The following is an 11,123-nucleotide window of genomic DNA, read 5'->3' on the forward strand; positions in this document are numbered from 1 at the left end:
GCTGGAGCAGGATGCCCCAAACCACTGCAGGAAGTGAAGAATAGGTGTCATCTTTAGTTTCGAAGTGCACAGGGATTTCTCCCTATCCATTTTGCAGAGATTTCTGCTCCTCCTGGGACATCCTGGCCACCCATCCTACAATGCCATGCACAACTGCGGGTTGCAGGAACAACCGCATGCATTGGTCAGATAGGACTTGAGCGAGCAGAGGGAAGAGGAGGAGAGAAGGTACCTTTTCCTTTTATACCCAGGACTGTGGGACTCTGGACACAACTGTCTCCAGGACGAATCACCGATATCCATCCCATCAGGTAACACTGCAGCATCCACCCCACCCCTGCGGTTTGCTGGCCACTGACAAGGCAGGAAGGACAGCAAGACATAGGTGACTTCAAGAAGCTCTGGGGACAAAACCAGTCCATAGGTTTGGGAGGCAATGGGCATAGACATCTCCTGTGTAACAAATTGCTGGGAGCTGGGCTGATGATCAGACACTGGCAGACCAAGAGTGGTTACAGCAGTTGCAGTGAAGTTGCTTCTCAGTACAGACCTTATAATATCCCATAGCTACCATCCTAAGACTTTTCCCTGTCACCAAAGATGAAGACTATCTTGAATATTGGGACCATAGTACGTGGCTGATTCCACTGTAAATTAAAATGTTAATTTTCATGTACGTGGCAGTTCTCTGAAAGGAGGGTCATGTTTTTTCAACTCTAGTGCATCAATCAAAATGGGGTAGTGGGCCGGGACTTCAGACCACAGGCTTACCCAAATTTACTCTGCTCAACAGCTGAGCTGCTGTGTTATTTGTAGTTTTATGCATTTGTATTCAAGAGCATCCTTCAATAAAAAAAATCAGGTCTAAAAATAGCTACAGTCTAACGATAATCAAACAACCAAGCCTTGCAACTGAGAATGCTGCAAATATCTTAGAAAATTAGCCAACGTTTCTTTATTAATAAGTGACAGAAAGTAAAAAATACATTCAAGAATAGTTTCAAAAACAATTTCTAAAGCAGACACACCAAAAAAGAATCAAGCTACTCTGAATGCTTTTTTCTTAAACCATTAAAAGAACATTAGGTAAGCTAATGCAACAGCTGGCTGTGCTACCGCTTCCACAGTATAATCCATAATGGTAAAAGCAGCTTTTTCAGGCATTTTAGTGCAATTTATGCTGTTTACAGGTCTTTTTTTGTGCATTCTCCTATAATTTACTGCCAATTGATGTCACTCTAGCTTATAAAATCCCCACTAAAGCAAGACAACTCCACTTAGCAGTAATTTTGTTTCCTTTCAGGGCTAATATCAACGTAGTTGTTTTGAATCCCAAAATGATAAATATCTAATAGAAGTCTGAAGCTATTCTGGTGCTATACAATTGGTGATGTATAATTGAACATTAAGTAATCCAAGTAATAGAAGTCATAGGTCAGCTGTCTCTGCTCCTTAGACAATTCCTTTAAGTATTGCCTCACTACTTCTGCACTTGTTCTCTCATCGGAGGAATGTCTGTCTTTGAATTTAGGAAACTTCAGCTCGGCTGGAGCACCTACAAGCTGCAAAAAGTAATTTGCGTCTTCTTCCAGGGTTTCAAACTTTCCTATAAAATCATAGTTGATGAGGCAGGGATAGCAGAGCTTGTTGACTTGTTCCCAGTGAATGTCCATTCCTACTGGGCGATGGGAATCTAACAAGTACTGGATAAACTCCTTGAACTTAACTCCCGATCCTGTTTTCAATGCCTCTTCAGTTGCATTATGTCTATACTTCTTAATTATTGCCTTCCCAAATACTGGATGGTAATAGCTGTTTGGATGTTCAAACTTATCCCTGAAGGCAGATACCAGTCTTTCCATAGGATCACGTACAAATATAGTCTTAGCGTATGTGTTCAAGCGTGTGTATATCCCTTTTAGGTCATAACTGTCCAGTTTCCTTAGATGCTTTCCATAGTGCACATCATCGTGGGAGATGTTGTGTGCTGAAGCGGCGAGTCCATTGAGCACCATGAGGACCCTCTTCCAATTGGAGCATCCTGCTTTCGGCACTTCGCAATACAGGACCTTGTGCCTGTCCTCCACGTAAATTCTTGACACCAGCTGCACGAGGTGGGTTCGCAGCTTCTTTCTGCTGTTGTATTTCTTACAGAAGTCATGCAGGAAGGACCTGCGCTTTTCTTGGGCGCTATCCACATCCTTCCACTTGCCACCCTTGACTAATGTCTTGTTTAAAGGGTGCAGTGCAGGAGGTAAATACACCCCTCTGAACCGGCTGAGAGGTGACTCGCTCATCTTCTGCTGGTCAGACAGTTGGCTCACCAAGGAGGTAGCTGCCCCACCAAAAGGGTCAGCCTTGCCCCGCCAGCGCCTGCCACCCGAGGCAGCCATCTTGTGTTTACTGAGGCCAGGAGGAGCACTCCTGTTCCACGTCGTTCTCCTTAGCATCCCCGGAGGTAGGAGTGTGAAATCCTGTGAACATGGAAAGGAGCAGAGCTTACAACGCAGCGACAGCCCGGCCCAGCCCATTCACATTGCAACCACAGCAAGGATGGTGGTGCGCGCTCACGACCAAGCCACGTTTAGTACTACAAAGTCTCTTTTGAACCCCTTGATTGATACATCTAATTTAGCAACCAGCTGGGCTAATTACTGAAATACATGCTTCTGAGGCTTACCTGTTAGCGCACAGTAGGTCTTCCTACAAAAATAAATAGCTTAAGCCACATCTTTTGAGAAATCAGAAGAGGTTCATACAGGGAGGCTGACAGTTCTGGTAGGGGTGGCCAGGTGCTTTTCTCTACCGAACACATTTTCCCCCGTGACAGCACCGGTTGAGTTGTATGGCCACTAACAGCTCTGCCGAGCGCACTGGCACAGTCAGGCTAACAGCTGCTGGATCTGCTCCCATCGCTGTGACCTAGAGCAGGCCTTGTCCCCCAGCAGTGGTAGGGGATGAACCTAGGACTCCTAAAGAGCTGACATCAGGGGGTTTGAGTGGGGTGTAGTGACAGATGAAATCCTCACTCCGAAAAGGTCCTCTTCCTGTCCCCCTACGGATAGATCACGGAAGCGGGATGCACTGGACTGCATGCACATACAAGTGTTTGCAACATCTGAGCTAGCCTCTTTCACAGCTGATAAGGCAAAATAGGTGCCTTGAGCGCCTATTCCATCTGACTTATTTAAACATCAACATTAAGGACATCCACTAACTAAACATCAACTAGTGACCCTGCAAAGAATGTGAAAAGATGAGACTTTCCTCCCAAACATCTCTTTTAATGTCCCCAGTCACCATGCAATCCACAAGCTGTAGAAACGACAAAGCTCGGATCTATGTTTTGCCATCAAATTCTTCAGAAGCTTGTATCATGCAAGTTGACTGAAGAGTTTCTTGCAGTTTGGGTATTTCTGCCCTCTCATTGCCGAGTGGATTCTTGTGTGTCTACTAAAGCTTGTAGATTTTTTTCTCCCGTCAGTAGGCAAGCTCCCTGCATTGGGATGTCTATACAGCTGCCTATTTTCATTACACTTCTGGAGAGGGGGAATGCTGGTCAACAGGTTTTTAAACATCCTGTTGCAAATACCAGATACCCAAATGATTAGATGGACACACATGCACAGACTGCCTGACTGCTTTCATAAATCTAACTTTTTTGGAACCCTACCTAAAAAGACTCTTCTGCCATAAAGTGATTAAACATTTACTGGAAAGTTGATTTGTGGACTGGCAGACCATAAGTGGGGATTTGGGGGGATGGGAAAGTTCATAGACCGACTCAAATAAGGCTGTTAAAAATTCAGAGGAATAATGTAAGAAATGGTCATGCATGGAACACAATTTGAATTCCAGTTTGAAATAAAGCCTACAGAAAAACAAGCAGTTCCAAGAAAAGTTAGCCTATCTTGCAGTGTAATAATTTCCAATGACAAAAACAAACCCAGGGATCAGGCTACTCTGTATTGCTCCAAACCACTGACGATCAGGTCTTTGTTTTCACTGAACTGAGTAAAATGATTTTTTGTATTGATGAAAACAAATAAAAGAACAGAGTCATGCAGGACTTGTACAGCTGTGAGAGAGGGCATGTTGGTGTTTTTAGAGATGCAAAAGGATACTTGAATTCTTTCAGTTTGACGTGGTCAGATTTTCTAATATCATTGGGTTTTTTAATTCTGTTGTCTAATATTTTATTCTTTAAAACAAATGAAACACATATGCCTAGAGATTATCCCTTCTTCCCTAGGATGGAAAGAATTCAGGAGCATAGTTAGTGTGGAATAACAGAAGGTAGTAATAGCAGTAAAAGATGGGATGACTATAAGCCTAACAGGAATTTCAGCATCACATTGAATGACGACTTTCAAGTGCTACTGCAGAACCACAGACTTACAAATAAATTAATGCTTTGACCTGAAAAGGAAAACCTGGAACTTAAAAAGGTGAAAATGAAAAATATTGGACACACAGAAATTGACCACACAATACCAGGCTCAACAGAAGTAGGAATAAAGTTATACTACAATGCTGAAGTAACCAAAGATTGTAAAATCATTGGTGTGGCGCTGGGGAACTTTATAATTTAGATGACAGTCTGCAGTGATATGTGATTGTACTGGTGTACCCCAATGCAGAGAAAATTCAAGAGAGGGCAGCAGTAGCTCATGACTTCCTATGGCATGTAAGTCTATTTCAGGAGATATTTCAGTGCAAAAACACTTAAACCATCTGAATTTCAAACTAAAGTCACTAAAATGAGCCCTATACTTCAGAGGAAAGTTCAGCCTTCTGAATTCAGCCTGCCATCCTGAACTAGTGGAAGATGCCTTGGTTCCACCAGGTCATGAGGGAAAAGGCCAGACTGAAAGGTGTGTGGTCTTGATTTTGTTCCACTTCAAACAGTCCACCTGGGATCCAGGACTGGCCTCAGGAGATAACCCAAAGAGCTGTGAATGCAGCTGTAGGAACCACTACGAAAGGATTTTTCATGGGGTTAAAGACTTCAGAGAAGGATGGGCAGAACTATTCAGAGAAATCTCAGGTAACACCCTAAAGGAACAACATATGCGCAGTGGGAGTCACTTGAAAGGGGCTCCTGCCAAGTGAGATGAGGCAAAAGAAGAAAGAATCTATCAGGGAAAAAAAGCCCCAAACAGAAGAGAAAAAAGAAAAGAAAAGAAAAAAAAAGACCTAGGGGAAAAACAATGACATGGGAAGTTCTGAGGACAAAAAAATTATCTAAATATGTAAAATACTATTAGTTGCTTCCCCTCTCCACTTCCCCTTCTCATTGAGACACATATCCCATAGTGAATACAACAGTATTGGCTAATAAATGTTATTATAAGCTCCACGAGGGGTAGTGTGCTTGCAGTAAATGCTGGCTGTAACTTCCTCTGTCTAAGAAAGGGAATGGAGAGTGGTAATTTTCAAAGGCATAAATGGCTGTTACATTGCCATGGAAATTTTCCAACTCAAAAAAAAAAAAGAGATCAAACCTTCCTATACACATGCCCAAGTAATGAGGTTACGAGCTAGTAAAGGTAAGATGAATGAGGGGATGCATCAAGCTTTACTTTTGATAAGAAATGTTTAACTAGAACATTTTCTTGGGAAACTAACAGAAACTGTTGAATAGATAGTGCCATATTTCTTAAGCAAAACTACCTGACAGCCTGGCATATTTAGATGCTATCGCTCTTAGGCGCATGAGAGAGCTGAAAGCCACACACTCTGAAAGGATTTTAATGTTTTATGATACTAGTCTTACACAAAGTAAGGTGCTGCCTTTGCTTTCCCCTTAGTGCCAGTGACTTTTCAATGCCCATTTTATGACACTTTACAGATCTGAGTATCACCATGTTATATTGATTTTTTTTTTTCACAGTAGGAACAAGAAAAGAAGAAACTTGCAAAAGTAATAAACATTTTTTAAAAAACTTTGTCCATTATAGCTACATTCTTAACAGTTCACCCCACAAGCTGCTGAGCACTATTATTTTGGAAAACCCCTGAACATACACCAACAGGCAGCAGGCAGGTAATCCCGTATCAGTCACTAACTCTGGATCCAGATCTTCCCGTGCAAACAGCCCTTACCAAACTCTTTGAGCCAAGTGTTCAAGTACAGGGGTGGTCATTCGTGGCTTTCCAAAGAGCTGCTAAGTTTGAGAATCAGCTGCCTGGCATGGGAGGTGAACTCCACGGTCACCTTGGATAGATGCAAGGCTGTCCTTGAGACATGCCGACAACTTATGCAGCGGGTTGTGTCCATTTCATCTGAGAATTAAAATCCAGTGAAGTGTGGCACCCTTGCCAGTAATTATGCAGAGCACCTTGTTCTCCGTTTGTATTAACACATTTGAAAAGAAGTTAAGAAATGGCCATCAGTCCAATTTAGAAGAGTATGTATGTCGTCTCTATCTCCCTTTAGCTAGGCAGGAACTGAAGACGGATTTAAAAATTAGTTTAAAAACAAGGAAAAAAGGAATTTAGCAGACAGCGTGGTGTTTGGCTACTGGCAGGCAACTCAGTGAAGCTGCTGAAATAGAAGGCATTTTTGAGTCATGAATGGGTTCACGGATTTTTTTTTGACATTTTTATTGCTGAAGATTCCCTGCTCCTCCCCATTCACAAAGGATTTCTCCTCACTGTAAAAATAAGTAGCCAATATCTTCTTTTACACACATTGAAGCTGCCCTTTCCATTAATACTTTCACAAGCCACTGGGATAGAAGAGATTGACTCCTGCCAAGAATGGTTAAGACTCATCCAATTACGCTTTGCAGTGGTTTTACAATGCACGGGTGGGATCTCATCCAGACAGTTTGCAATTAGAGCAACCTGTCATGCAAAAAGATAATGATGTATTGGAAAGGATGATATTTCAGGGCTGATTTACAAAGATTTAATGGCCTTCAGTGCAGGCAGTGCTGTGTTTCCTAAATGCTTTAGTGCTGGATCTTCATTTTTACTAACAAGAATAATAAAATTAAGTGAGCCCAACAGAAAATGTAGGACGAAGAATAGTGGAGGAAAGAAATATTCTGTTTTATTGTGCTTTTCTGTGCTGCCAAATAACTACACTGTAAGTATTAGTAATGTATGGTTCGGTTCTCAACATCTAGTTAATACGTTTTCTGTCCTAAAACATGCTTCCTGAAATAGTCCTCTAAGATGTTTCTTAGGATCAACTCCATGAATCACCTGGGAGCCTACCGTGCTCTGCTTTTTACTGTGGCTTGCGCTTGACTGTTACAGGTTTGAGTGCCCTGAGGACCCTCTCAGCACCATGACACTAATAATTTATGACACTTCTAAATAATTGTTTTTCATAAGTTTCATCTGCAAAAAAATAAAGGGTGGTCTGCAAACACGTGGATATTCAAAGATTATAAAAACTTCGTTCCTTATGACAAGAACAGGTTAAAATATCTTTTTGCAAATGAAACTTATGGAAAACAAATATTTGGAAGGAGAGAGCATTTGTGTTTTCTGATCAATCCAGGCAAGGGTTCTGCAGTACATGCTTACAGAAACTTACCCATGAGAAGAAGCAAAGGGCCCCCAGTGATGAAATGACAGGAGTTTGAAATACATGCTTGGAGTATATTGTATCTTCACTTACGTCCTCGTTCTTTGGTACTAGATGTGTTCAGCAGTGCTGAAGTTCAGCATGAACTGAGAGCACTAGATACTTTATTTCACTCTATAAATATTATTTCTTTATGTTGCTTCTTATGCGAGGATTGTATTATAATGACCATATAGCTTCAAGACCTTACTTGTTTGCCTAGAATCTCTCTGTAGAAAACAGAGAAAGGCTCTTCTGAGACAAGGTTCATTTTCTGATTCACTCCTTGATTCTATATTGATCAGGGAGCACATGGAGATCAGTCTCTTAATTTAGGTATTTATATGAAGGCAGCTTGAATATTGGAGGGCTATAAAACAAGCATCCTCTTACTTGGATTGTAGGTATGTGTGTTTTTGAAAAGGTAATACATAGTTTCAGCCTAAACCTCATTTGCTTAAAATATCAAGTTTTTCACGTAATTGGGCACAGTTAGAAGGATTTCTTCAGCAGAGGTCCACGATTGTGGCAGGCGGCTCAGAATTGGTATGTAGTTGAAATATCAGGAAAAGTTTGCATGACTCCTATCTTCAGCAAGCCACTGAAGCCTGGAGCTATTACCACCTCACTTTAGTCGTAAAAACATGTAGAACTATACTTACACAGGTATGTGCCAGTTTTCTTAAGCCTGCCCAAAGAAAAGATTATCCTTAACTTTTTTTGTGCTAGAAGACTATTTGCAAAGCATAATTCAGAATGGCCAGACTCCTCTACTACTATGCTACCTGAGCTACCATGTAAATATGCTCACAACTTTCTCGTACCATAGCAGCTGTGTAGCGTAATGTTGGTGAGCTAAATAAATCCCTACAGGAACTCCCAATGCAGAGACTATCCAGGCTGGCCATAAGTGACAGGAAATATTTGCTGATGAGGTGCTTCACCTTCTGTGCAGTGGAGATAAACCTCTTGATTCATCACTTGTGCTTGAAACAGCTACTCCAGAGAAAGGCACCGCTAACCCCTCACCTCCCAGCAGAGTCATGAATTTTTGGCTTATCTAATTTATTCAGGGCAAATCACCACTGCTGCATTCCTCACAAGCCAGAGCCAACATATCTATTCCTTGTGAACACTGCAAGTTTAGCGGAGGTACTTCTGCCAGAGATACCTTGTGGCTCATACACAATTCCATTATGGAAGAGAAAGAATGAAACAACTGCTTTGAACTTTCATAGATCGTTCTGCCCCTAAAGTTCTCAAAACCCCACAAAATAGCAGCAAGCTTATCTTTCCTCTGGATTAAGATCTAGGAATATTTTGTATGTGGAGCCATCAGTCCCGACAGGTAAAACCTTACTATGAGAGACACCACATTTTCCTATGAGATATGTATCCCTAAAGCATGTGTACTGGTACCAAGCATCTCTAAAATTACTAAACGAGTTGTGGGGGAAAAAAGAAAAAAGAAATGAGTATACGAAGTGCTCCGAGCTTCCTGCAGAGAATAAGAGGCAAACTTTATAGTTTGTAGCTGAAATATAATTAGATTCAAGAGAGGTACTTGTGAACAACGAGCCAGACACGAATGAGAATAACTGATCATAGTAAGAAAAAAAAAATACTGCAGGTAAATTTTAATTAACAGATACCAGTTAATTTTAAATACTGCTTTTCAAAACACAGCTTTGTGAATCAGTGACTCTTGCCCCTTGAATCTGTTAGCAGAAAGTTCAGCATCTCACTGCAGGGTGACTTGGAGTTATGGCAAGGGCACAAAGTGAGCAAAGAAGGAAAGGGCAGAGGGAAAGATTTTCTTTTTTTATTTTAATGCGGTGTGGCCAAGTGTCAGTGAATGAGCTGCTGTAGAAAAATTTGAAAGCAGAGCACCAATCCAGAGCTGGTTTTGGAGGAGAACAACCCAGACATACAGGCAATGGGGAATGTGGAGAGGCCCAATGGGGAAGATAAATAGTAACGTTATCAGGATCACAGTAGTAGTCTCATCCCCATTTAATAAGGGTACAGGAGGAACCCCTTTGTCTTTGCCTGAGACCCTCACAGATACACAACTCCTGGCTTTGCACAGGGCTCCCCTCCTCCCCCTGCCCCCCGCCTTCATCTACAGAAAGCACGAAGTCACCCACGCTAATGAGGCAAGACAGTCCGCACGAGCCACTTCCACAAGCTGATTCATGTGGTCAGCAACTTGGATGAAGGAAATTAATCTCTAATTTTACTTGCCAATTCTTGTTCAAATCTGGAATTAACTCCCTCCTGTTCCCGCTCTCACAGTCAAAACATTTGGTTTCTCCAAAACATGCTCAGAATGGGAAGGATAAGAAAGATCAAGGCTTCTTGCTTGTCTCTAGATGTCTAGCTAAGATGCACTGTTAATAAAAGGCAACTTTCAGATCATGGTTCACTTAACACTTGGCCATATTTAGCCTGACCTCCTTCCTATGCAGTCGCACTCATTGTAAGTACTGGTAAACCACTATGTTCTAACAGCATTTAATTCTGAGCTCCGCAGTCACACTCATTGTAGGTACTGGTAAACCAGTATGTTCTAACAGCATTTAATTCTGAGCTCAATCCTCCTCCTCTGTGTATTCCTTGTTAATAAAACCTAAGTCAGCCACTGCAGTCAGTAGCCAGAAATCTTCATCAGGACTGACTCTTATTTCTGTACAGAACAACGTCATAGCAAAGCGGCTTAAATAACCTGAAATTCAAAATGGACTCAAACTAAGCACGCATTACTCATTTTATGAAGAATAATATTAGAAAAAAGACTCTTGGGTTCCACTGACTGGTATGTTTACTATATGTATACAGGGAGTTTAAATCTGAAGATGACACTTTCAGGTAATCTGTGTATATTACATATTGGTCTCTTATTTGAGTACATTAAATAATGTTAACGTGCCTACTTTTTCATAACTTAAAGCACAGAAGCAAGTCAAATAACCTAAACAGTTCCCTCTGTTGACAAATGCAATTCTCAAAATCTTTACTTCCAAGTGCATGGTAATTCATATATACAGTCATTTTATGAAGAAGAAAATAAATAACGCCTCTTGCATGTTCACAACTCAAGCCAGGCAGGCATTTTTGAGCACATTTCATATTTTAAACAACATCTATTTTACTCTCTAAAGACAAGGGATGCCTGAGGCTAGATGCCAACATCTTTTTATCCAGCATTATTAGAGACCATGTCTTGGCACTTGCTGATCAACACCCACCCTGCACAAGGGAGAGCTGGTCCCCATTGCCCCGTCTGCATGAGTGGATGTATTTCCTGGGATGGTGATCTAACTGCTGGGCATTAACCCTGGAGGTTAACTAACCCGCTCTGCTGGGACTGAAACCCTAGCTCCCCTCTTCCAGGGAGTGCTGTAACCACCAGACATTGGATGAGCCTTTCTCTCTCTTTCTAGTTCACTTTTATACACAGGAGGGATATAACACTCACTACAAGAAGGACATTGAGGTGCTGGAGCATGTCCAGAGAAGAGCAACAAAGCTGGTGAAGGGCCTG

At 41.6% G+C, this 11,123-nt stretch overlaps 1 protein-coding gene across 1 annotated transcript; it reads right to left on the minus strand.

Annotated features, from left to right (window-relative positions):
- Window positions 1-1,376: 1,376 nt before the first annotated feature.
- LOC104157106 (carbohydrate sulfotransferase 9-like) lies at window positions 1,377-10,854 on the minus strand. Its single transcript, XM_009705989.1, has 3 exons — window positions 10,828-10,854; window positions 6,779-6,849; window positions 1,377-2,475 (listed from the first exon to the last, which is right to left on the minus strand). The coding sequence occupies exons 1-3, from the start codon at window positions 10,852-10,854 to the stop codon at window positions 1,377-1,379; spliced, it is 1,197 nt and encodes a 398-aa protein (XP_009704291.1).
- Between the last annotated feature and the right edge of the window lie 269 nt (window positions 10,855-11,123).

This window comes from Cariama cristata, unplaced genomic scaffold (genome assembly GCF_000690535.1).
Source record: "Cariama cristata isolate BGI_N322 unplaced genomic scaffold, ASM69053v1 scaffold5628, whole genome shotgun sequence".
In the NCBI taxonomy this organism is placed as follows: Eukaryota; Metazoa; Chordata; class Aves; order Cariamiformes; family Cariamidae; genus Cariama; species Cariama cristata.